This window comes from Gymnodraco acuticeps, unplaced genomic scaffold, assembly GCF_902827175.1.
Source record: "Gymnodraco acuticeps unplaced genomic scaffold, fGymAcu1.1, whole genome shotgun sequence".
NCBI lineage: Eukaryota > Metazoa > Chordata > Actinopteri > Perciformes > Bathydraconidae > Gymnodraco > Gymnodraco acuticeps.
Window position 1 is genome coordinate 1 of NW_022990031.1, and position 26,065 is coordinate 26,065.

The 26,065-nt window shown below is 44.1% G+C and overlaps 1 protein-coding gene across 1 annotated transcript in view; it reads left to right on the top strand.

Annotated features, from left to right (window-relative positions):
* Nucleotides 1-2,047: 2,047 nt before the first annotated feature.
* LOC117545307 (trinucleotide repeat-containing gene 6C protein-like) overlaps nt 2,048-26,065 on the top strand; it is a gene marked incomplete at its 5' end in the record, with an annotated part of 37,981 nt that continues 13,963 nt past the window's right edge. Inside the window, 4 exon segments of the mRNA XM_034215029.1 lie at nt 2,048-2,152; nt 2,946-2,967; nt 13,342-13,689; nt 22,738-25,467. Of these exon segments, the coding sequence (XP_034070920.1) occupies nt 2,090-2,152; nt 2,946-2,967; nt 13,342-13,689; nt 22,738-25,467 (3,163 nt within the window).

Consider the following 26,065-nt stretch of genomic DNA (forward strand, 5'->3'; position numbering starts at 1 on the left):
AGAGAGAGAGACTTGAATAATGTCTTCATTTGAATGTAATAATTATGTTGTTTGTGAATGAGCCCCTGATTTTAAACTTCACTTTAAATGGAAGATCCCCTCAAAACTGGCGATCGGAGCATCCCTGCAATTGGAATGCACTGGTTTGGTTTCCCTAAAATTGTCTGTGGAACAATCTATCCACAAATGAGAGCAGTTTTAAAATGAAAAAAAAAATTCATCAAAACAGATGAATGAATATTGTGGGGTCTGATCTTGACAGTTAGCGAGAGGCTTCTCTGTTGTATCCTTTGTTACCTGTTTCCTCGTTGCTCAGTCTGAGATGCTTTTCACTAAGCTTTGCTGCACGAACTGCAAGATCAGATTGGAAGAAAAAAAACGCACAGTCCAGAGTAAGGTTATACCATATTGAAATAAATGGTAATTTTGTTGATCTCCCATTATGTAATACCTTCAGTTCACTTGCAAATGTTGTGACTTAATTGGCAGATTAGCGATTACAATTATAAATATCAATGTAATAAGATCTACAATACCTAAATGTTGCTAACTAACATTTAATAGGACTGAGGAAACTTCACTGCACTGACTCATGTTGAAACCAGGAACAGCCTCAACCTTTTCACACCATTCAAAAATATTCATCCAAATCGGAAAAAAACAGTGAGGTATTTTATCATCTTTATTGTAGGAATTTCCCCACCAACACGGCTAAGCGTCTTACTAAATCGGCCCGTGGTACAGGAAGTGCTGACATCTTTTAAACAAGTTAACCTACTAGATATTCCCAACATGCTGTATGTCAAGTATCATCTACACTTTGTCACTGAGATGATCAATCCAGAGGTATTTATGTGGGTGTACCTTTTGTTGTCAACCCACAATATAAGAAGACCTCACACAACTCTGGCGTAAGTGAAATATCATGTCTCATCATAACATGGCTAAATGAAAGCTCAGTTGAATTCTCTTACCAATATGGTTGGTGTTTATTTTATGTTTATGAAAGTTTTTCATGATCAAGAAAGACTAGAGAGGGCGGTGAAAGGGACATTGTTTTGTTTGTTTGTTTTAAGCTATCTTGACCCATCTCTTTCATGACATGCTCCAAGCCCTGACTACATCGATCAACCTTAAACTCAGATTCGTACGTTAGCTTATCTTGCCCAAGTTCATCTTCTCGCATTCCTGATTCCATTATCGAACCTGTACAATCAAACTGATTTCAGCGCGGTGCTTTCAGGCGCTGTCCGTCTCCACCTGACTGCTCACCTGGGCCTCGGGATCGCTTGTTGCCTGGCAATGGCCCTCACCGCTCTCGCCTGCAGCAGCATAGGCATGGCAGGAGAAAAGGCTGATGGTTTTAATTTCCCTTTTAAAGTGTGAGGAATATTTCTAGACATGTTCCTCTTCTTTCAGTCCTTAAAAAACCCACTGTTCAGCTGTTATGTATTTGTTTTTCTTTGCAGAGGGTTATTATAGATAAAGCTCTCAGCAGGATGCACTTAGGGTTACAGTGCGCTGTCAGGTGGTGTTCAGAGGGAGTTTTGGTTTTTAACACTTCTTCTCTGGACAGCGTATAGAAAAGGCGTTTACAGTTATGAAGTCATGTATTTTTTTTCTGTGCTCTGCATATATATGAGTTGTGTTAGCATCGGGTGCCCTGGCTGGTGTTTAGACTTTAGAACAGGGGCTTCATCTCATTGGCCCCCACTATAGTAGACTCCCTAATGGTTTCCAGAGCCAAACCAAAAGACCGCCAAACCAAAACACTCACACACGGTTTGCAAAGGGCAAAACAAATCCCGCATTCTTCAGTCTGGTGATTGTTACAATTTTGCACGTAATCCTGTGTGTTACAACAGCCCACATTGAAACGACTGATTTCACCTTTAAGAGCAAAAATGTCTCATTGCATCTCCGAAATTGTAAAGAAAGGACGTTCCTGCCGAGGAAAAGCTTCTCTCTCCTGAGTTTGTGAAAATATTCAAATTCTCTCTCTGTTTCTTTGTTTTTGTCTTTTGTCTTTTGTCTTTGTTTCTTTAAGCTGTGACAAGAAGCAACGCAAACACGAGAAGAGAACCATTTGATGGAAGATAAGAAAAAGAAAAAGCAAGAAGAGAAGAAAAAGAAAGAAGCTGCTCAGAAAAAGGTAAGATTGTACGCTTTTAATTCAAATCATTTGGGTGAATCAAAACCTAAATGGTAAGATACGGCCCCAGTTGGGTCATCATGCTGCTTGGCCAACACCTCCAAGCAATGCAAAGAAATACTGCCAAAGTAATTGCACACCGATCTTTTACTGTACTTCCAATTGTAACATAGTGCACATCAAAAGACAGGTCTGAAGTAGGGTTAAGGTATTCTTTTCTCAACAGCACATGGATCACATGCATTTCGTCATGTGTGTTTCCACAGGAAGCATTAGCCAGAACTTCATTTAGTTGTTGAATCTTTGTTTTCACCCTGCAGCCCCCCGCCTCTCCCCTCCCCTTCACTTTTTCCTTCAGTGGGTCATCTGTTTTCAGTGTTTGCCTGCTGTTCCCAGTAATGCATTTGATGTATCCTAATCCCTTTTTGTCAGTGCCGGTGAAAGTATGTTTATGTCTGTTTCCACATGTATGAGAGGAGCATTCTTGTTATCTATCCAACTCCTTCTCCAGCCACAAGACCAATGAACCCGCTCACCCCGTCCCAGGAGTGAACATGACCCTTTTAGCATTTCAATAGATGAGCAAAAACAGCTCCTGAACATTTTGTTCCAACTGCCCCGGCTAGCTGCTCCAGCACTGTAGTGCAGCTGGGGAGCCAGCCAAGGCAACTACAGTAACATGTTGATGGCATACATTTAGACCCACCGTTTTTAATTAAAGATGCTTATTGTTTTAATCTTATTTATGCAGAGACTTGTTTCTTTTACTAATGATTGTTTTGTCTTTTTTCAGGCCACAGAACAGAGAACCAAAGGTGAGTTGTGTGCATTATTCAGTCGCCCATATTAAATAGCTACCTCCAATGTAAATGATGTATTAAGTAGTATGTTTATTTGCTTTTGTTACATTGTGTTGCATCTGTATGAGGTTTCACACAGTTGTTAAATTCAGGCAGAAACACATTTAGCTATGAATCAATTAGTTTTGGATACAATGTTTCCTAACAGTAGGGAGACTTATTGTGTGGGTGTGTTTATTGAGTATCATCTTAATTAGATACAAAAAAACCCTCCCCTGCAGGATTTCCTTATAGCCACAGATTCTCAATTTCCTCTCTGTTGAATTCTGTGCAGTTTGGAAATGAATCATTAGCTTTTATTATAATAAAACCACTAAAACATTGACAGCCGCCAGGTGGTCTATACTACCTGAACCGAAATGGAGGCCAGGTGCCCGTACAAGACTAATAAGGAGTATGGGGATGGTACAGATGCTGCTCAGGCTCCCTGTGGGCTCCTCGGGCGCGCTTTGGAGGGTAGAGGTGAGGAGAGAGGCAGACGGAGACGAAAAACAGTCAAAAGAACCACAAAACAAACGGCACAACACAGTTGACTGAAAGGTGACTTCTGAAGGGAAGAGAGTGCTTAGCTTGCCGGTTCTGAACTGACTTTGTGGCAGCTGCAGAGCCACTCTGCACTTTGTCTCCACAAGACCCTGCTCCTAATAACCTGAGAGAGGCGGGTAGACATGTTGGACAGTCAGTGAGCCCAGGAGCAGATCTGCAGGTCGGGATGAGGCGGCAGATGGGAGAGGGACTTAATGGCTCGCTGGGGAGCAGGGGGAAATCTGATTAGGACTTCTGGCAGACTTTGGCAGCGTGGCCTTAATGGCAGCAAGAGAATGGACACCTAATAACAGCGTGAGTGTGCCCAGAGCTGTGTTCAGACAAATGTGTTTGTGCGAGTGGGGAGGCCAAATGTGTAAAGATCAGTAGAAAGGACTACTTGCTGCTCTTATGGGTTCACACAACTTTGAACTCTGTACCCTCAATGGTCAATGCCTTGACCTCCTTTGCTCTCCCTGAAGGACGTGTTAATGAGGTAGTAATGTCACAGCGGTCCCCCCCCCCCCCCCACCCCGTCTTACTCTTTCAGCCCCTCACAGTTAGCTGCACTCATGAATGTAATATCTGGGTTGGCTGTGTTAGCATTCTCTTCGTCTCTCGTTTACTTTGTGTTGTTCCACAGCATCCACAAATTGACCTACATATACCAGGCTTTCCTCCCTTTCTTTAAACTCGGCTGTGATTTGCACAATTATTTTCTCGGCTGCTGCTCTTAAAGGCAACATGCCATGCCATTATTCTACTGTGATCTTCAACCCCTTAAATGTGACGTTTGACTTTTTAGCATATTGTGCATTTCAGTGTGGTCCATTAGGCCCAGACGCCTCAAGGACATGTGATCTTTGGTTCATTTTCTGTAGGACTTTTCTCTAACTTAATACATTTGTGCTACTTGAGGATTAAGCAAAGGATTGTTTCTACTTATAAATGTGTTAATTCTATTTAAAGAAAATATTGTTTTACCACAGATAAGACTCGATTTAAAGATGCAAAAGAAATCAATAGTTCATTTCAAATCAAAGACATTTTAAGAAGTATTTCTATAGACCTGCATACTGTAGAATAGCTTATTTACCAGAACAATTCTAATTTTGGTCATAATGAATCCCTAATCCACAAAGAGAGGCAGATTGTATCCGACACTAATGAAGGGTACACTGGGAACTAATTAGGAGAACATGGCTAGTGTGTAGGCTGAATAAACCGGCATCCATACACAGGAGATCTGCAGAAGCACCCCGAGCACCATAGTAACACTACACCACCTCCTGTCTAGTCTAGCAGAGAGGCCCACTCTGGGACCAACAGGAGGGAGAAGTGAGCAGAATAGGGTGGGCTGTAAGGAACGAGATGAGATACGTTGTTGTGTTTACATTCGCTGCTTAAACACAGTGCCTTTGGTCGATCTTAAAAGGGCTAGAATACGGCATGAGAGCAAAAGAAACAGACGGAGCCAGGAGAAACTGTGAGAATGCACGGCAGTTTCCTGTTTGCCGGCACAGCTGAGGGGGCCCTTTTGTAGGATACCTCTTCTGGCTCACTCTTCACACAACCACACACACACTCTCACTCTAGCAGTCCCCTTATATGACCGGCAAACACCAGCAGCATATGTACATTGCGTGCTCGTGCAAACACACACATATGGTTTTACTCTTATAGTTTAACATTGCTACTCGCAAATTCTACCAAGATTTTCTTCCTCTCACTTACCCACACGGGGAATGTTATGGATTTTATTACCATGTGTAGCACTTTGACCTTCAGATTAGGGCTGGCAACTATCATATTTATTAATAGTTTTTTAAGCAACTAATGTTTTGGTCTTTAAATATCAGAAAACAATGAGGAAAAGCAGCACATTTGAAAGTTTAAAACGCAGTAAACTGCTTTCTATGACGTTTTCTGCATGAAATGTTACTTTATCAGAATAGCTGGCAATCATTTTTCTGTCAAAACTTTTAAGCTCTACTCTAAATCCTAAAATATCTATATGGGTGTTTAGACACCAAACCTGCTGCATTTGCCTGGATAGTGCAGTTTGTTTGGGTCTCAGTCTGCCTCCAAGCAGACTCTGGTGACTTCAGCTTTCTTAGTTGAGTGCAACCTAAATATATTAGTCTAAATAGTTGAGTTTGGATTATTGCACAGAATATGAAAGCATTTTTTTAAAAACAGACAGGAGTATCAGGATGTGTGTTCAAACGCTAAGTGTGTTGAGCTTGTGTCCTACTCTGTTTTGTTTTGTATTAGAATTGAGTGAAACATAGTGACCTCTAGGTACATGTAACCATCACCCCCAAAACAATGTATGTAAAAGAGTATTTTTTTCCATCCTATTTCTTTATGTTGATCATTATTCATAAAATGAAATGAAGCAGCAGCATGAGAGGTTTTTTTGTGACACCATAGCAGATGAATAAACGCACGAGGCATATTACGTCTGGCAACATTTGCGTCACTTAAAAGTCAATTCTTCATAAATTGTTGTGTACATTATTGCAGAAATATGTTAAAAGTTGCATGTAACTTAAGGCTAGTATCACATTATAGGTCAATGTCACAGCCAAGCCTCGATCTGTTTGTGTACCAGGCAAGAGATAAATGACCAGCACTCAGAAAGTACCACATTAGTGTAACTATTACTGGCCCGATCATTTTGTCCCACAGCGGAGGCCCTCTGGCATCAACAAGCTGTAGTAGAGTTAATGTCTAGGGGTTAATTGGCTATTGTGTTTCTGTTCCTGCCATGCGTTTCTCTCCATATAAAAGATAGGGCACAATATACATGCACATCAAGGCGCACATTTACATACCTAATAAAAGATAACGTTATTATAAAGTAGTGTCGCGGCAGTGATTTCATAATTGATTAATTTGCAGCTTAATTACGCCCAGTGCTTTGTGTTGGAGACTCATAAATTGCGGGTCGATCGGGGGGGATTTATTGCAGCGTACTGCTTGTCGTCACCGCCTCTTCAACACGTCTTATCCCAGGGAGCTCAGTTTAAATGGATGCAGCAGTGGTGAAGATGAACCACATTTGAAAGAGCAACAGGGGTGACATCTGGATTCTGCTGTTGTGGGGTGTTACACTATAAATTGTGCATATGAGCTTATCGTCATTACATGTCTTTTCAGGCTGCGCTGTAATCTGAGGGGTCACACAGATGTTACAAATATTATGTAGTGTGGTTCCTCTGAACAATGGGCAATCTAATTTCTCTTTATCAAAACATGGAGGTTAGTGGGTCAGAAATGTGTGTGTGTTTATATCACGTTAAGTGGTGTGGGAAGTTGTGAATTAAAATGTTATAAGTTCTGAAGCTGGCTGTAAAGAGATGTGTGATGTAAAGAAATTATGTACTGCTTATGGCAGATAGAAATTAGGTTGCAAAGGGCAAGTCTGTGTTCTGTATACATAAAATCTCTATAAATACTTGGTTGACGATTTTGCATCACCTATTAATGTATAAGCAGGTTCAAAGATATTTGCTTACTTGATAGAGAGAGAATCTAATATTTTTGTACCAAATACATCTATATTGTTATTGTAGGGTTGACTATTGGTGCTTTCACATTTCTGCAATGAGATTTCTAATAAATACTCATCAGTCGTGTGGATAAGTGTGGAGGGTAAGTTGAAAAATAAAATTGTTTTAAAGTTACGCAGCGTTTAAAACGGGAAAATATAACACTTGTGCCACATACGATATCCAAATACCCACAACCTAGTAACGTTGTGCCTTATTTGAAAGTACAGCGGATGACTAGAAACAGTCAGGAAAGAGTGAGCGAGAGGATGCAGCAAAGGGCTGCAGGTCAGACTCAAACCCCTGCCTCTGTGTTAAGGCCTCAGCGGTCACCGCTCTACCAGGTGAACTGCAGGGCTGATATTTCTCTCTGATAAAAAATGTATTTCTGTATGAAGCTTATATTGCAGTCTCAGTTATTTTCCTTTGAATTGTGTTGGCCCAGGGGCTGCTGCCCAGGTCAGGAGGACAGGACGTTCCACTCTCTTTATTCTTTCTCTTCCACACATCACTTCCTCTAAATCATAACAGGCAGTGGAATCTGGTCTGCCTGCAGCTGCTGGCACAAAAGGCCACGGACGTGACAGTAGTGAATCCAGGGAAGCTGTCCGTCTCTCTGTCTGTCCGTCTCTCACCTGTCTTCTGAGAGCAGCATGCATACCACCCTCTAATCGGTCATGTGGCTCTTCTGCATGTTGAGAATAGCTTTGATGAGAAGTACCCTTTTAAAAGCCAAGTGATTGTCGCTGGGGAGGGAAACCTAAGATGCTTACAGTATACTTTACCACTTAGTTGTTCAAGTATGTTGCACCATTGGGATATATAGTTGGTTACTATTTGATTAATGCTCTGACCTACAGTATATTGCCTTGTGTGTGTCACTCAGACATCAAATGCTCTTAAAGAGGATTGTGTCTGTGTTGAATGTGATGCAGCGAGGGAGGATTTTCCCTCTTAACTACAGTGTCATATTCATTCACTTCTAATTAAACCCTGTAATCTTCTCTCTTGTGAGGCTCGCTGCTCACACTTTAAATCCCCCAGGAGGAAAGAGATGGAGAAAACCCTAAAGACATGCCTCCCTTCCTCACTCTCGATTCGTTGATACTCTTTCCGCTGCCTCCTCTTTAATAGACATCTGATAAGGATCTAGTCATTTCCATGTTTCCCTTTTCGCTTCAATTACAGTAGTGTACTATAACGCTTTGGCAGCAACAGCAGATATAAGATACACTTGACATACAGTGTGCTAAAGAGAAAGCATGTATCAAAGGGAATTTGTCAAACTTGGATACACATGGGTGAAAAGGCTTTAGTAAGAAAACAATAGACATTTTTGTATATATGCATTTTTTAGTGTTGCTCACTAAATCTGCACCCCCTTATCTTTGTATAACTTTGCGATGTTGAACCGTTTGTATAGAAGTTGTGTTAAAGCTTCTGTTCTAGTTAACAAAAGACCCATTTTATTTCAACCAATGCCAGTTGCAGTAGAGCCATGCCTCCTAATGGACATCAAGCATCAACATGCCGGTGGAGAGGAACCAAATGAACTTTGGTTAGTTTGTAAGAGCTTCCTTCAGGCCGTAATGTAGCTGATTAAAAGCTTAGCTATGGAAAGCTTATAATCACTAACAAACTCAAGTTTTGCAAAAGCGTATCTGTTTATACTTCACCTAAGAGCAAGGCAATCCACTTTGATGAATGGAAAGCAGCTCAGCAGGGTGCTATTATTAAAGCTCTAGGTAGACGTGCACTAATTGTATTGGAATCGGAAAAGCGATCCAAGTCATCCAAGTGCTTTAACTCAGGTCCACATTTTAAGTTGTGCCTGTAGCAATTATTACTTTCCCAGTGAAATGCCTCCTGTAAGTACGGACTGTGATATTGTCGCTCTAATTATTTTACAGCAGGTCAACATAAGGCCTCTAACTAAACTAAGTATGACAGGTACTTTAAATGGAATTGTATTGGCTTCTCTTCATTTGAAAATGTTAGCTTTTCATGGGGTACTGAATAGGGATGGGAACGATGAATCGAATATTCGAAATTATTCAGGTTTCGAATATGAGTTATGAATATTTTTATTGTAATTTTTTACAATAAAATGCCTAAGTTGATTACATATTATCAAATGGAATAATTCATTGTTCAATGTTGGGTCTAAAGGTGTGTTTTGCTCCGCTCACCGGTCTCTCACAGCGGGCAGAGCTGCAGGTGCTGCAGGTGATCTCTCTCTCTCGCGTCCGGTTATACTTCACTCGCGTTTATGTCCAAATCCATCAGATCTAGCTCGTTCTAGCTAATGATATATGGCTGCTGCCCCTCCCTACACGCAGATCACGCAGACTCAAACCTCATCTTATGCCCAAATTCCAGCTGAGAGGGTCTTCTCTACAGCTGGCCTGATTGTGAATTGCCTCCGCACCCGCCTCTCCCCTGAGCATGTAGACATGCTCATATTCTTAAACAAGAATGAGTATTGAATAGCTGCATTCTGTGCATAGGCCCTGTTATAGGTTGTTGATCTCTGTTGTAATAGGGTTACGTTACCCTAACCCGTTATGTTGTTCGTGTCTGATCCCTCTTTAATTTAAAAAACAAGTTATGTTTTAGCATGAAAGCTGTAGGCCTATAGCTGTCAACTGTTCAAACAGTTCAATACATTTGACAAATTCGACTTGGTTTCTATACTTATTTGAACATGTATTTATTTATCTTTCAAAATGAAATCTTTTTTTTTAATAGGATATGTACATTTTGGTTAATTGGTTAACCATTTTTTTGGGGGTGGAATATTCGAATATACATTTGCTTTCAAATTCCCATCCCTAGTACTGAACAGATGTTGTCTATGGACCTCCACTCAGAAAACACAAGAATGTTTTATCTACAAGGTCATGTGTCTTGTTTTTCTTCTTTCATCGGAGTGGGAGACAGAAGTAGAGCTCTCCACCCTCTCCTTTTTTATTCCAACTACATTCAAAGCTCTGATATCTTCCCAGACAGACTCACCCCCACACCCCCCCCCCCCCCCCCCCCCCCCAAAACAAACCTCTAGGTCTTAAACAGTCAAACAAGCTTGCTATCATCTTTTCTCTCAGAAAATTAAGACTCCTTTTAAAGTCGAAAATGGGATGTCTTCCTCTGCGTGAAGCGCACATAGCCCCAAGGCCCAGTTTGATGTGCATCTTTGATGAACTGGGAATTCTCCGGTGCCCTCGCACAGCTGAGGACTGTGTTTTTGCAAATAGACTGTCAGAGCAAGGGACTCGGATCTCTTTTCACTTTTGTTCACTTTTTTCTACAAAGGGAATTGCTTAATACTGTAAGCCACACCGTGTAAATGTCTGAGGTTTATATCTATTTGTTTGTTTTTGTCTCCTGGTCCCTTTCATTACTAGACTCAATCTTTGGCTTTCATATAACCATAATGCAATTATTAGGACATTTTACTTTAATGAATGAGGTACTTAGATGTTGCTAAATGTGCAGGACACTTCTTATTGTAGTGGCGAACTATCGGCAAGAAGTGTTGTAATTGTAAGCGGATTTAGAGCCGAGCTGGTTTCAGGCAGTGAGACGGTCTTACACACACACACACCATTCTCTTCAACACTTAGTCTCCTTGCTCTACCTCCTTCCTTTCCTCCTGTACGTCAGCTCTGGCTTTCGCTCTCCCTCCCTCTCACTTCTCGTCTCCCCCCTCTGATTGGCTAACGGAGCATCCAGCAAGCTTCCCCCTTCCCCCAGTTTCCAGAAGAATCGACGTCACACATCAGAGAGTTCCAACTGTATAACGACCGCCTGCATAACTATTATTATACATTGCGACATTCACATATTTTTGGAGGAAATCGCACCTTAAAATCAGCAAAGAGAATTGGCCAGGGAATTTTCTGCCACACCTAATAGAGTAATAACAACAAAAAGGATAATAACAGTATTACAGTGAAAGAAGGAGAAAGGGAGGTGGGGAGGGATGTAGCACAACAACAGAGAGGAAATGGAGCAGATGTAGAGCAATCCGATGAGAGGCGAGCTCCAGCTCTCGAGCCCCCCCCCCACCTCTGATTCCTGAGCTGCAGGGAGAGGGAGACACAGACAGATGCGGGTGAAACTGGATCACACCATGCAGACGGTGCTTTTAGCCTACAGAGGGGCTTCAGCGCAGGGTGCGAAAATGACAGAGGAAACCCCCAGCGCCTGCACATGCATGACAGATATAAACATACACAGAAAAAGAGGAAAACAGGGTAAATGGTTGCTTTAGGTGAGCAAACATGTCTGTCAGTATTTACAAGACCGAGTGGATCCACGACATCCTCTCCCCTCAGTGTGGGCCTCAGCATTACATAACTCTTTGTTTTTGTGTGTCGGCTGGCCGCATGTGTGCGAGTTATTCATTGCGTCGCTGCACACACTCGGGACGGAAGCCGATGGCAAAACACTGCTCTTTATAACTCACGTCGGCCACACAGAGATTTTTATTTTATTTTGGTTGCTGCCTCGACAAGGTTTTTTTTTAATATATTTCTACTCCTTCCTCCCTCCTGTATTTTATTACCAGCAGGAACTGAAATAGCATTCTGGCTGAGTGAACATTATGTCAGATCGGCTGATGTTGTTGTGAAGTAAGTGTAGGTTTAAAACACATTTCTTGCATCCTGTTTACATTCTAGTTTAACAGCTTGTTTTATTATGTAATGAAATGTACTGAGGCGATTATCCAGGGTGCTTTGTCTCCCATGATGCATCTCACCAAGCAGCGGCTCACCGACCCTGATCATCCTGATTGACTTAGCCGTGACCTTTTAACCTTTCACTTCCCCATTAAGCTACAGTATATTAGCCTGCTGAGGACTTTACAATTAACAGCTTTGGTTTCTTTTTTTGGCATTTAAAAAAAGAGAAATTAGGTGACATATCTTGTTAACAGTGCACATTGACGGTACATTTTTTATTGATAATAACATTTATTAAATGATTATGCAAAATGCGGGAAAGGCATTTACTTACCGATAATTATCACCTGAATCTGACGCTCTGCAGCATTATAGAGCCTTATAGCTGGATTCAGCCTATGATTAGCTGACCAATTATTTTTGGTTCAGTCCAAACACTCTTATACCATTGAGGTCGGCGGCAGGCAGCTGTTTTCAGCAAAAAGATTGTAAACATAGTTAGCAGTTAAAAGATCCAGATGTTTCCCTCAGAATCTTTCACCAAAAAGAGAGCGAATATTGGACCTACATCCGGCAGGTGTCCAGAAACACGACTCAAAATGAACTTTAATGTTTCTTTGTAACTGCTGGATGTGTAATTAGGTATTTGTTTGCCAGCAACTTTAATATGTTAATCTTCTCAACTTGTTTTAGCTATCCCCAAGTAGCCACACAAATGAGTAATTACAGGTTCAGGAATATTTGTCTATGTGTGCGTACGTGCATGCGTGTGCGTGCGTCTCATCTGTTGCTAAGGGTAACTAAAGCTAGTAGGACATGAGCACTTTTCTTCAGGAGCCACACAAGCAGTTAATATCTAACAGCTTTGGTAGAGCACTGAGCGGTGATCATTTCGGGGGCCATAACCTGCCACAAACCATGAGTAGCTCACGCTGATGGGGCGGAGCACTCTTAACAGTACTGTCCTGACGGGAGACAATAGCCCAGGATAATGCAGCAGACAGATCTATGTCCATTATCTGGCACTTGACCTCCTCATCACTTCTAATCTGTGACTTGGCACCGTGGCGGTTGTGTGTCTTGGCATCCTTAAAGCCTGAAACTTTATTATAGCGTCAGCCTGACATTATTACAGTTCTTCGGTTCTCCAAAAAGCAGCCATGTGTTTTTACTGACCGCTGCCTAGCATCAAGGCTCTGCTGTATTTCCCCTCATTTGCCTTTCTCAATTTAAAATGATGGACCTCATCCAAGAGTGACCATGGCTCTGAGAAGAAACAGCCAAGGCAGTTTCCTGAAGTTATACTGATTATTGTTATTTGTTGTACTCGCTAGGGCAGCAACTAACAGTAATCCACAGTTTTTGGTTGTTTCTTACAAATATAATGACGAATGAAATAAAAAATCCTAATAACAGAGTTTGTATTTCCTAATCAGTCAGTAATTGTTTTGGCTCTATATTGCGCTCAACAAAATCTGCTTATCCTAATGTTCCTTTACCTCCCTCATCCCTGCATTTCTGCTCTCTTGTTACCTGTCCCCCTCCACCCCCTCCCACCTCCACAGTGCCAGAATCTGCCAAGCTCGACCCCACCCCTCCTCTTCCCCCCGTCAACCCCAGTGCCGTCCCGTCTGTGCCCCCAAGCAGTGGCAATGGCAAGCGCGCCCCTTCTGGAGGTCAGCCGCAGACAGCACAGCAGACTCTGCCACAGCAGCGCTACCCGCCACGAGAGGTGCCCCCCCGCTTCCGCCAGCAGGAGCACAAGCAGCTGTTGAAGAGGGGCCAGCCTCTACCCTCTGGGACTCTGCCCCTCACCACGACGGGACGTCCCGCCACTACTGAACCCGCAGCAGCAGTAGCCACACACTCCTCTCCCTCCTGCTCCTCTTCCTCCACGTCCAGCCTGCCTACAGGTCAGCCGAGACACTATCTGTTGGCGAGTCGCTATCTCTAACTCCTCTCCTTCTGCAAAAGGTTTTGTAAGGAAATGCAATTATTGTGTATTGCAAAAGGGTTTCTTTACAGGTAGCAGTGGCGGTAGAAGTAGGAGATTTAAAGGTGGCTGTGAGTCACTTTCTGTATATTTATTTGGGGTAAGAGAGGTGAGTGGAATCAAGTATCAAACAGGGTAGTTGTAAACTGGACAGACCATCTGTTTTTATTAGGTGTGTTTACTCACACTACAAGCTTTAATTAACCCTTGTGCACAGCCCGATAACAAAAGCTTCACATAGGGGGTCTTTGTACACATGATGTTGCCGTTCTTATTTCCAACACAACCTGGCAGTTGTTTGAATCTTATCAGCTCTGCGTAGGAGTGGTGTTGTGCATATTCTGGCGTTGGCACTCTTGAATGACAGTGGCTTTATCTACTTTTCATGTGGTGCTGTGACTGTAACAGTGCAGTGTACTTGGGACCCGTGGGATGGCAGGTGCTGCTGTTTATTTTCACTCTGCCTTTGCCTGGCTGGGAATTGTAAATGGGGATAGAGGGGTAGAGGATGGAGAGTAAACACAGATGGCTATGTATGCATGTGTGTGTATATCTCTTCGTCTCACAGTAACACATTACGTCTTTATTTGTTTCCAAGTGATAAAGGTCTATTATTTTCTGAAGAAAACATCACGTGCTACTTGAAGATAATGATGGCACTTTCCATTGTCTGGGAAGAAAAACATTTATCACAAGTGTCTGACTATCATCTACCCATCTGATGCTGTTTTATCCAGCTATATCTCCATGGTGATGAGATGTTTACCCCCTCCGCCTTTTTTTCTCCTCCTCTTCCTCCTCCTCCCTCTCATCATCATCCTCCCACTCATCGTTGAGAGTTGATGACCAGCCCTACAGTATTTCCTGTATTTGGAGGAAGAGCTTTATGCAGCGAGCTGGTTGGCCGGGTGCCTGAGTGAGAAGGGGAGAGAGGAGAGAGAGAGAGGGAGGGAGAGAGAGAGAGGGGAGAGAGAGAGGGGAGAGGAGAGCTTCTCTCTTTTCTCTCTTTTCTTTCTTCACTCTTTTTTTCTTTTTCTACTCCTCTCGGAGAGGGAGAGAGAGGGAGAGAGGGAGGAGAGGGAGAGAGGAGAGAGGGAGAGAGAGGGAGAGAGAGAGGGAGAGAGAGAGAGAGACTCTAACTATGGCAGAGGTCCAGTACTGTGGGCTGAAGTGACTCATGGATTACGGTAAAAGCTGCTGCTTCTCTCCGCCCCTCTCTGGCAAGCCCGTTCGGCTCTGCTTTTGCTCTCTTTACGTCTTTGAACTGACGGATTGCATTAGGACAAATAGACATGAGGACATTCCAGACTGATAGACAGATAGGAGTCCATCAGGAGGTGTATTCATATATATCCCTCTACACAGACTGCATGCAGAACTGGTGCACAGAGAAGTTTTGCACGTGAGCATGACGCTCTACTCTGTCTCACTTTAAGATTTGTTTCGTGTCTCTTCGACTATCTAAAGTCGCATTTGAAAAACGTCACGTTTAGTTTGTGGTATGTGAACTTGCATTCAGCACACCACAGGTTAACTCAACTTCATCACTGTCCCTAGAGCCGTATCTGCTAACAGAGTGATAGTCCCCCTCCCTACTTTAATTTCTGGCAAAGAACTAACAGTAGAAGTACACTAGCTGCATTCATTCCCTCTCCCTCTCCTTCCGCTGACTCCACTTCGCCTCTCCCCATCTTTTATTACTCGGTCATATGTTGGCTCTCTTGAAAAGTAGAGCTGATAAACATGGTCTGTGTGTCGACAAATATACACATGCTGCATGCATGTAAACACAAACAATCTTTTTCTATGCAGTCTTAGCTTTATGTGTCTCTGCTCTGTTTTAAAAATATAGTATCTCAACTTTAAAACAGCGACAAGCTTGTTAATAATCAACATTCGATAGTTTAGATGTTTTGAAGTGGGGGAGTATTAGGAACTAATTTATAGTAAGTGTATTACCTACAGTTAATTTACAGCCAGCCTGCCCTCCTTACCACACGTGAGCAAAGCAATGTGCTACTTGTGGACGGGGCTGTGAGCAAAACCTATTTTAGCCACCTAAACAAGAGGCCACCAAAAAAAAAGATATCAGTTTACGAGTTTGCTATATTTAGAATATTTTCACCGCTCTGCCTTGCCATGAGACAGCAATACAGTCATGTCTCTGACAGGGAACTGCAGCAGTTAGCCCCAGGCTCCATTAGAAATAAAACTCAGTATTTTTTCCTCACAGAACATGGGAGTGTATACTGCTGCATCATTTGGTTTGTTTGTGTTATTATGTTTGGTGAATTCTAATGAACCTAAGTGGGTATAGCTAAGACGCTACAGATAAAGCAGTGAAAATATTATAAATATAGAGTATCATGACATGCACCTAAACCTGTTTTGTTTTTTTAGATGTTCTTTCTTAGATGGCTAAAATGCGTGTACTTGCTGCCACAGCAGTGCATTGCGTTTGTTCTGTGCAGTGCCTTCTGTCTGCTTCTCCAAACTGTGGGCACGCCTGCCACCATCTACTGTAGGCCATATGTCCTACACTGGAATACTTTTTTAATGAAGATAAAGATCATTCCCATTGAGCGTGTTCCGTTACATGTCAGGGAAATCCCTGTGTGCGTGCACTCAAAGTGAGAAGTCTTTGTGTGGCCATGGTGCAATCCTATTTTAGTCTGACTTTTAACTAAACAAACCGGCTTGTAGTCCTATACTGTGTCGCCTGTAGCACTACATTTTGTCTTAAGCCCTAGTTAAAGCCCATGAAGCAACATCAAGTTTGTTTGTACCATTAGGCATTGTACTGGCTCAACAGAGGCTGACACCAACAATAACAGTTCAGCTAATGTGCGAATAACGTATGCTAGACTTGATGTGCTCTTTAAGTCGGCTGATGACGCTGTAAAAGAGCCTTGGGAATCCCCTCAAAGAGGACTGGGACGTCTTGCGATGTGATTAAACACCAGCTCTCTGTTAACCACAAATGTTCAGCGCGCCGCTCACTCTTTCTTCTGTCTAACTTTCCTCTTGCTATGTGCACCACTCGTTGTTCTCCGGTGCACATGCGTTCACCTCCTCCACCTCCGCTATACCAACACCGCAGCACACACATACCCTCGATGGCCCCAGGGGCAGCTGGGATTAGTCAGGCTGCACATACTATACGTAACTCTGTCAATCTTCCCTTTATTATAGCCTTGGCTTCCAATGTTGCCTTTTGCTTGGCTAACAACCCGTATCCCAGGGCCCTTCCATGTAGGAGGTGTGAGAGAGCGAGCTATTTTAAGACTGGCATGCTGGAGAAAGCCCTTGACCCGGTTTATCCTTTAGAGCAGTGGTTCTCAAACTTTTTTCAATAATGTTCCCCCTTTGAAAAACAAATGCAGCCAAGTACCCCCTGATCAGCGCAAAAACTATTTGTTAAGGAAAAAAAGCCTATATAAAGAGGTACAGTACAGCGCTGCACCATCGGTGTCTGATTTATTAAAACAACAACATTGTAACTGAGAAACACTTAAATGCTACATTTCAAATGTTTACAATCCATCACAAACCAATTTTAACATCATGCAATAACACTAAGACGACATTAGTTGCATTGAACTGATCTTTTTAATAAGTTGTACTTACAATTTAGTGAGAAACATGGGGATCACTGAGGATCTTTGTCATTCTGACAGGGAGGCACCTGCAGTTATTACACTTTGCGTTTTGAAATATGTGTAACTGTTAATATAAAACCCACACTGCTCAAACTTCGTTACTTTTCCTAAGATTGGTATATGTATTTATTTTGGGGCGTGGGGAATGAAGAGAACAAAATATGAGCATTTTATGAGCATGGGATTTTGACTCCTCATAAAAACATTATGCATAATGCTGCGCTATACTTTGCGGCCACACACCGTTGTCAAGCAACGCTTATTGTTTAGGTCCTTTGAAAAGCAGGCAGTCATATAATTAACTAGAACTAACTAGATCTGATAGATTTGGACATAAACGCGAGTGAAGTACCGGACGCGAGAGAGAGGTCGGATATCAGATCAGCTGCTGCTGACAGAGAACACGCAGCTCTGCATGATCACAGCTCCGCCGCTGTGACGGACCATTGAGCCGAGCAAAATACACTAAGAGTTAGACCTAACACACTTGGCTAGTTTATCTACTCTGGAACTAGCTAAACTAGTTATAAATATATGTATTCTTTACTGTCGGGTCATTTGAGAACCACTGCTCTAAACAGGAGCAGCAGAAAAAAGATACTCGCAGGCAAACACTTTTGAAAAAGGCATGTTTTGTCTCTGCTTGGGAGGATAACATCACTTAAACAGGAAAGCAGCTTCAAAGAAAGCATCCTTACAAAACAGAATTTTCTTGCATATATTTGTCTACAGTCCCCGTCATGAAGCCGTTTTTGTTGTGAAAGGATGAATACAAATCTTCTAACAACCAATCAACTATCCGTTTCCATATTCGCATCACACCAGACCCTCTAAGATCCTTAAATCTTTGCATAAATCAGCCAGGTCAGTGGACTATCTCAGATACGTGCATATTTATCTCAATCCCAGTAGTGGTAGTAGATACATGCATTTCTTACATTATTTAAATCGCTCTAATCTATGCATGGGTAAATATACATTGTAACTAGTTGTAGTTTGTGCTGAAAAGCAAACATGCATTTAGGCCTGCAACTTGTCTTTTCTAAGTGTTGATCTAATGACATCATCAAAATAACTGATTGTTGCATCTCGCCAAGCAATAAAAAGCAATATTCAGTTTACTGTAATAAAAGTAACACATAAAATAAGTAAAAATCTAAATTCTTAAAGCACCAAATCAAAAACAATTGGGATGTGGCGTATGTGACCATTAAACACAGTGGTAGCACATTCCTGTGGGCTGTGTGTGTGTGTGTCTGTCAGAGAGCTTGTTCCTCTGTCTGGCAGCATGCATTGTCAGCGCTGTACCATCCAGTCTTTCTGGCCCTCGGGGTCTTCATTAAGCCGGGATCAGTCCAGCTGAGGCCCTCACAGCCCTCCTAGATTACTTCCTCCTTCCATCTCTCAACATCCATCTCTGCATTTGTATTTTCATTCCTCATGATCCCTATTTACCTGATCCTTGTTTCCCCTGCCTTCACACACTACAGCACTATACTTGTACATGTGGTACACGTGTGTCCACAAACATTCGCGAAAGGGTTGCTGATCTGAGCATTTAGAAAGTTGTGTGAGCATGGTGTTTAATGTTTGCCATCCACACAGTAGATGCAGTGTTTACGTTGTGTGTACGTTAACGCATAAGCAGAAGCACGGCATGACCTCAGTGCATGTTAGGTCCTCGCAGTGGAGAGGCACAGGGGGCAGAACCTCAGCAATAAAGGGACTTTGTTCTCTACTAAACATTGACTTATTGTGTTGTTGCGTGGGAGGTGGGATCATTTGTAAACAATACCAGCCTTGATCCGAGTGACCGCTGCTCTGTTTTCTTTTTCTTCGTCGAGCTCCCGGCTGTAGATATCATCCTCCATCCATGCTTTCTATTTATTCCAATCAATGTCTTCCTATTTGGTCTCTCTATGGAACCTCTTGCTACCCCGTAGCCTCTCCAGTGCCATGTGGTGGACCAGATCACCGTTCCCTTATGGTGCTCTGTGTTCAGATCCATATGATGCATGCCCTTGCCCTGTGCACACAAAGCCCCCCCATGAAGCGGCACATTTCCACTCTAAGCGTTGTGCTGCTGCTTATAATTGCAGCATTGTGGACCAGCTGTCAAAAATTAAAATACAAAAAACAGACATTAGTCATCGTGTGTGATATGTCTGTTCATACATAAGCACATGTGTGTGAGAATTTCAGCACCGGAGGGGGCGCAGCAAGCTTTTGTGAGGGTTCTCTTGCTCTCTTTTGCCTGCCGCAGCTATTCAAGAGGCTTCCCATTGTGGGCGGCAGTGCTAATTGCAGATGGAGTGGTCTTGGCTAAATATTTAGTGAAAGGTTGAAAGATGTGAGGGTGGAAGGGAGGTGGTTGAAGAGTCCCCCTTTTTGTTTTGTTTTACTTCATGCCTCATGAGTGCATAATGAAGGTCTCCAGGCTTTATCGTTCAGCTGTTAACCCCCCCCCCCCCAAATCTCTCCTCCCCTCCCCCAACCAGTGCTTTTCCAGAGAGGGAGGATATTCTCCGTCAGGATAGGAATAGAGCAGAATATAAATAAAGCCAGAGGGAGGCAATAAATAGAAGAGGAGAGACCCAGCCAAAGCAGTGCTGGTGGGAGGGACAGAGCAAGAGGGGTGAGGAAGGAAGGGATGGGGGAAGGGGGGGTTGTCTCATGCCGTGCAAGAGCTGTGCAACTTCTTGGCAGCATTTCAGAAATGAGCCTCCGACGCTTGGCGAGACGAGCAGACATATTGAAACAAGGATGGTCGCTGCATCGCACAAAAATCTCTTTACAGGATGGTTGTGAGGCTCCTCTCCACAGGTATTTCACATCTCCACTAATTTCCTCTTCAGCCTCCCTCTATGTGGGAGCCAGCCTTGTCAACACTAGAGTCTCTCAGTGAGTGAGTGAGTTATAACGTGACGCTACTGGCTGTTTGTTGTTTGCTGCTCTGCCAAAAAACTCAACCCAGAAAGCATCATTTGATACATTTTATATTTGTTGTTGCCATTCTTCTGTTTATGTGTACATCAGTTCTTCTGTTCTGCACAACCATCCTGTTTCACTCCTATTCGTACAGTGTGGGCAGAGTTTGATGAATATTATATAGGAGCTCAGTGCGCAGTGAGTGTGTGAAGAGAGAGTGAAAGTGGATGCCGTCAGAGCAGACCACTGTTGGCGGTCGGAGCAGAAAAATTCAGCATTAAAGTTTTCAAATGGTAGTTAATATATAATGTGTGTTTCAGTTTGTCCATGAATGAATACTGTAGCTCCCCAAAACCCAAGTTAAGTTCCTGCCTCTTGCTTCCATCTGCTGGCATGTTGATAATTGTCATGGGATGCAACCTGGGTCTGGTCTGCGTCAATGTAATGCAAACCATTGCCTTTCCCCTGTGTGTTGGCATGTGACGGAAATAGGACAATGACATTTTAGATGAGTAATGCAGTAAATCAAACTGTTGAAAATAGCATGAATATTATATTGTTGAAGTTATTGAGTAAAGCAGTCCTCAATTATTTGACTGAAACTTGGCTTAACTATATCATGATATGCTACCTTAGTACACTTTAGAACCAAATATTACTCAGTCCATACATAGAGTACATACATTCAATATTCGGAAATTAACATTATGACTAACAAATAAGCAACAATTCAGCATGCACTGGTTTCGACCTAGTCTTCTTCTCTCTTCTCTGCGTCTGCCGTGTTGTCTTGGGAGGTTATATTTACCCACCATGTGGATGAATTTTTAAAGCATGCAAACAAAAGCTGCAGTGACGGACGGTGCATTGCAGGCTTACAATGTTTAGTTATTTTCCTTTGTGTTTATTATTGTGAGTGGGACATGCTTGCTATTAAAGCAGCGCTAGTGGAAGAACAGGCGATAGCTCAGAGCCTTTTTGGCTGGAGATCAGCACTGAGAAAATGGCGGCCCTGCACTTCTCAGTAGAGTGACGCTACAGAACGACAGTGCTGTGTGTCAGAAACACAGTGCCCTCTTTTCCCCCCTCCCTGCTCTCTCAATGCCTTCTCTCTCTCCTTTAGTTGCAAGCATTGAAGAACGCTTGAAAACAGGGGCTGGTACACAAATGCTAACACTTTGTAGTTGTAGTGAGGCTTTGTATACAAACTGAGCATGCATGTGAAGGCATGTGTAAACAATAACGCACTGCAGCACAAGGGACAGCAGGCATAAGCCAATGAGGTGGCAGTAGGTTGATCAGTGCAGTAATTATGATCTGCAACTCGGCTTAGTTTTATCAACATAAACCGAAGCATTACTTTGGGTTGTCAGATAACTTGTACAGGGAGGTGGAGGCTGATGTGTTAGTGAGGAGACAGGCGACAGGCTGAGCTACTGCGTATTTCTGTTTCAAGTCAAGTTGAGGTCAAATGGTTAGGAGCTTAAGGATGACTCGCCTTCATGGTCCCTGTCTATTTGCGGTTCACAAAAATACCAGACCTGAATGGGGTAACCCGTAAGGAAGATGCAGTGTGGCTTTTAGTTCTTCTCATTGGTTCAAATGCATGCATTGTTTAGGGCTATGAAGATTTTGCATGTGGTGAACATTTCCATTTGGTTAACTTTTAAACCTAAATACACCCTATACATATGGCCATTTTTTATATGAAAAGAAATATTGCATGCAACCAAAGCGAAATCTAATGGTACATTTTTGGTTAGATTTGCATTTGTATTTTTAGAAACAGTTATACATGCAGTTTTACCACAACCCATTCACATCTTAAACAATATCTACAATGATGAAAAAATTGCATGGACATCTGAAATACCAGCACATTAATGGATAAAACATATATAAAATGGTCAGTTTGAATAAATGTGCTTTTAATGTTAATACCGAAAATATTCTTTTGAATCCAGTTATATTCTTCAAAAGAACAAGCCAATATAGCATGTGAGACAAGTCCATTGTGCTGTAAACACTGTGTTCCTTCCTTGAGTCATAGTACATTTGAAAACAAATACCTGAAAACAATGTGTGTTTGTGTATAGTGTTTGCATAGAGTGCGGAAATACTGCATTTATTTTCTAATTAAAGCTCCCTATGGCATCATATTAATCACTCTATGTGTGTTTGCAATTTCAGTATGGGTGGTATTTATTTTCATTAGTAAAGCATCTTGTGAAGTCTAGTATGTATAAGTACAACCTTACATGTTGCCATGGTATTTAAACCTTACTAAGCAAGTGTGGGTGTGATGACACACAAATATTATACCTCTCTTATCTCGTCCCTTCTTACTCTTGCTCATGTTATTTTTATTTTCTCCCTTACAGAACTGCCCCCACAAAGTGGCCAGGGAGCCCAGTATGATAATCCCCTCTGGGGATCTCAACACCTGCCAGCTAACAGGAGTGCCACAAGTGCTGCATCTTCCACCAACCTCAGCGGCTGGGATCAACTGATCATTGACCAGAAAGAAACAAAGGCTTGGCCTTCTATTACCCTCAGCCAGAGCCAGGCCCCGGCCCCTCCAGGAGGATGCAATTTGGACACTGACCCTGGTCATCTGACCAACAGCAGCAGCAGTAGTACTAGTAGTAGTTGTAGTACCGTGAGTATGGCTACGGGGGCCAATAGCCAGACAGGCCACTTCTCTGCCAACCACCTTAGCAGCAAGGCCAACAGTGGGCCCAGCCCTGCCAATCATACTGGAACCAGCACGCTCTCCAGCCAGGTTGCAGCAAATCGCAGCTGGGGCTCTGGGCCTGGATCCTCCCATTGCCCCTCCCAGTCCTCAGTGGGGAGTGAAGGGAAGAACGACAGCCCAGTCGGGGGAGGAAACAGCAGGGGTTGGGGGTCTTCACCAACCTCCACCACCAACTTTAACTTGAACCTAAACCCTAATGCCAACCCGTCTGCCTGGCCGGTGTTGGGGCATGACGGGGTTGGCACAGGGGGAGGCAGCTCAGGGGGAGCCAACACCATTTCACCTCCTCAACCTTCACCCAACCTCTGTAACCCGCCTGCCCCCCCACCAGCCCAGACCAGCAACTGTACTGGAGCCAACACTAACAGCAACTCTTTGGGGATTGGCAGCGCCTGGGGCAGCATGATGGCCTCCGACGCGCCAGAGCCACACCCCTCCCCGTCCACGAATGTGTCTTTCAGTTCAGAACCTCAGAACCTTAATACTGATGGACCAAATCACACTAAGAAGCAGGAACCCCCTAGCCCCATCCACAGCTTGCCTAGCTGGGGTAATGCAGCTGTAGGCTTGGGTTCCATGGGCCAGACCCCCCCAGGGGGCTCTCAGGTCAATGGAGAAGATGGTAGCTCGGTATGGGGTAATAGTGGCGACTCAAAGGCACCTTCATCTAAGGAGGTATCTGGCTGGGAATCTGGCTGGAGCCGTGGAGGAGGTGGAGCAGGAAGCTCTGGAGGCTGGGGGGACCAGTCAGGTGGGAACTGGGGGAAGCCGTGCACTGAGGAGGCCCCGGGAGGCTGGGACACACCCACCTCTCCTCCCCAGGACCCAAAGGCTAGTCCTTGGAACAGAGCTGTGAGCACAGCTGCTGCAAGTGAAGGCAGCAGTGACAGCATGGAGGCCCACCCCCAGCACAAAGACCCCTCACCCAGAGATAATCCTGCTCCCTTGGTGCCTGCCCAGGATCTGGACCCCAGAGTGTTGTGTAACACTGGCTGGGGACAGACTCCTGTCCGCCAGCACACTTCCTGGGACATGGACGCTAAACGGAAGAAGGAAGCAGCAGCAGCAGCAGCAGCGGAATCATGGGGCTCTGGCCCTACTACTCCAAATGATGCCCAGGGGCCCTCCAAGGCTAACATGGCCCCCCCTCAAAGGAGTGACCCCGGGAGCAAAAATGATGTGCCTGGTTCTCAGGGAGCTTCAGGTTGGGGTGGAAGCATTGTTGCTAACAACCAGCCTAGCTCTGGTTGGGGAGAGCCTCCCAACAACAATAAGCCCCCGGGCGGCCCTGGTGGCTGGGGGAATCCTCCAGCAGCAGGGCCCACCACCAGTATACCCAAGAATGGGGGTCAATCCTGGGGAGAGGAGAAGTCATCCGGGTGGGATGATTCTCGCAACAAGCCAACATCCCAAGGCTGGGGAGAGCAACCCAAAGCATCCCACAGCTGGAGCAATAGTGGAGGGAGCAATAATGCCGGGGACTGGAGGGAACCAGAGGAGAGCAAAAAGAGTCCCACCAACCCGGGCTGGGAGGGGGAGGCAGGAGGCTGGAAGGAAAACCCAAGAGGTTGGGGGATGTCTCCTTCAGCACCTGGGATACCTGCAGCTGGAGGAAATGGGGGCTGGGGAGAGCCAGTTTGCCAGCGCCCCACTGGCCCTCCTCAAAGTTGGGGAGGCAAGCCTCAAGAGGGGCCCACTCCTCAAAGTTGGGGAGGCAAGCCTCAAGAGGGGCCCACTCCTCAAAGTTGGGGAGGCAAGCCTCAAGAGGGGCCCACTCCTCAAAGTTGGGGAGGCAAGCCTCAAGAGGGACCCAGTCCTCAAAGTTGGGGAGGCAAGCCTCAAGAGGGGCCCGCTCCTCAAAGTTGGGGAGGCAAGCCTCAAGAGGGGCCCAGTGGTGGTGGTAGTAGTGGGGGAGGGAACATGGGCTCTTGGTCTGGCTCAGGCCCCGCAAAGCAGGGTGGAGGCTGGGGGGGCAGTAAGAAGGAGTCCTTAGCTGATCCCACAGGCTGGGAAGAGCCCTCCCCACCTTCAATCCGACGTAAGATGGAGATTGATGATGGGACCTCAGCTTGGGGGGACCCTGTAACCTACAGCAAGTCAGTCAACTTGTGGGACAGGAACAATCCAGGAAAGTCCCAAGCTAAAGTTACCACTGGAGGCAATTGCCCCCCAGGCCCCAACAGCACCCATTCCCACTCACACAATCACCCCTATCACGGGCCGCCTGCACCTTTACAGAACCACACCCAAAACTCCCAAAACTCCCAAAACCAAGGACCCAGCAGTGGGCCCATGGAGCCCGTTGTTCAACACCAGTCGGGGCCATCTCACAACAGGGGTCCCTTGATATCTCAAGGTAAGATATCACATTTGGATTTTGCAAAGTATTATAGAGCTGCATAGCCCACAACAATCATGCTAAGCCTAGATAGTCATACTTATGTGCTAAACTGGATTGCCAACTATAAGATTTTAAGGGGAATTAGATTTTACTTATTCAATATGTTGATTATATCAGTTTCATGTTTTTCCACATTTTGTCTTTCTGTTTCATCAAAGTAAAGGTGTTAAACTTGAAAGCTGGTAGTTAGCGCGGTGCACTGTTAAGCTCCAATCCCTTGATCCACTTAAAGGTAAAATCTTGACCTAGTTTGCCCTCTGTGGATTTACATCTAATCGACTATCCAAATGAGTTAAGCAGTGCCAGCCCCGTCTTTCCATGCGGCTCCTCGAATTTCACAACAACGGACACGTCTGTGTGGGTAACCTTGGCAACATCTCATGGGTACCCAAAGGAAGCACAAGAATGCTGTTTACAAAGTGCCTCTCGTGAAAAAAACTCTTCACCACAAACAGTTTGAGAAGTATCGGAAGTGTGTGATTATATGGGAGTCACCATCTGTCAGTTGATGAAGGGAGGAGGTGGAGCCCTGAGGAGCTAAAAGTGGACTTAC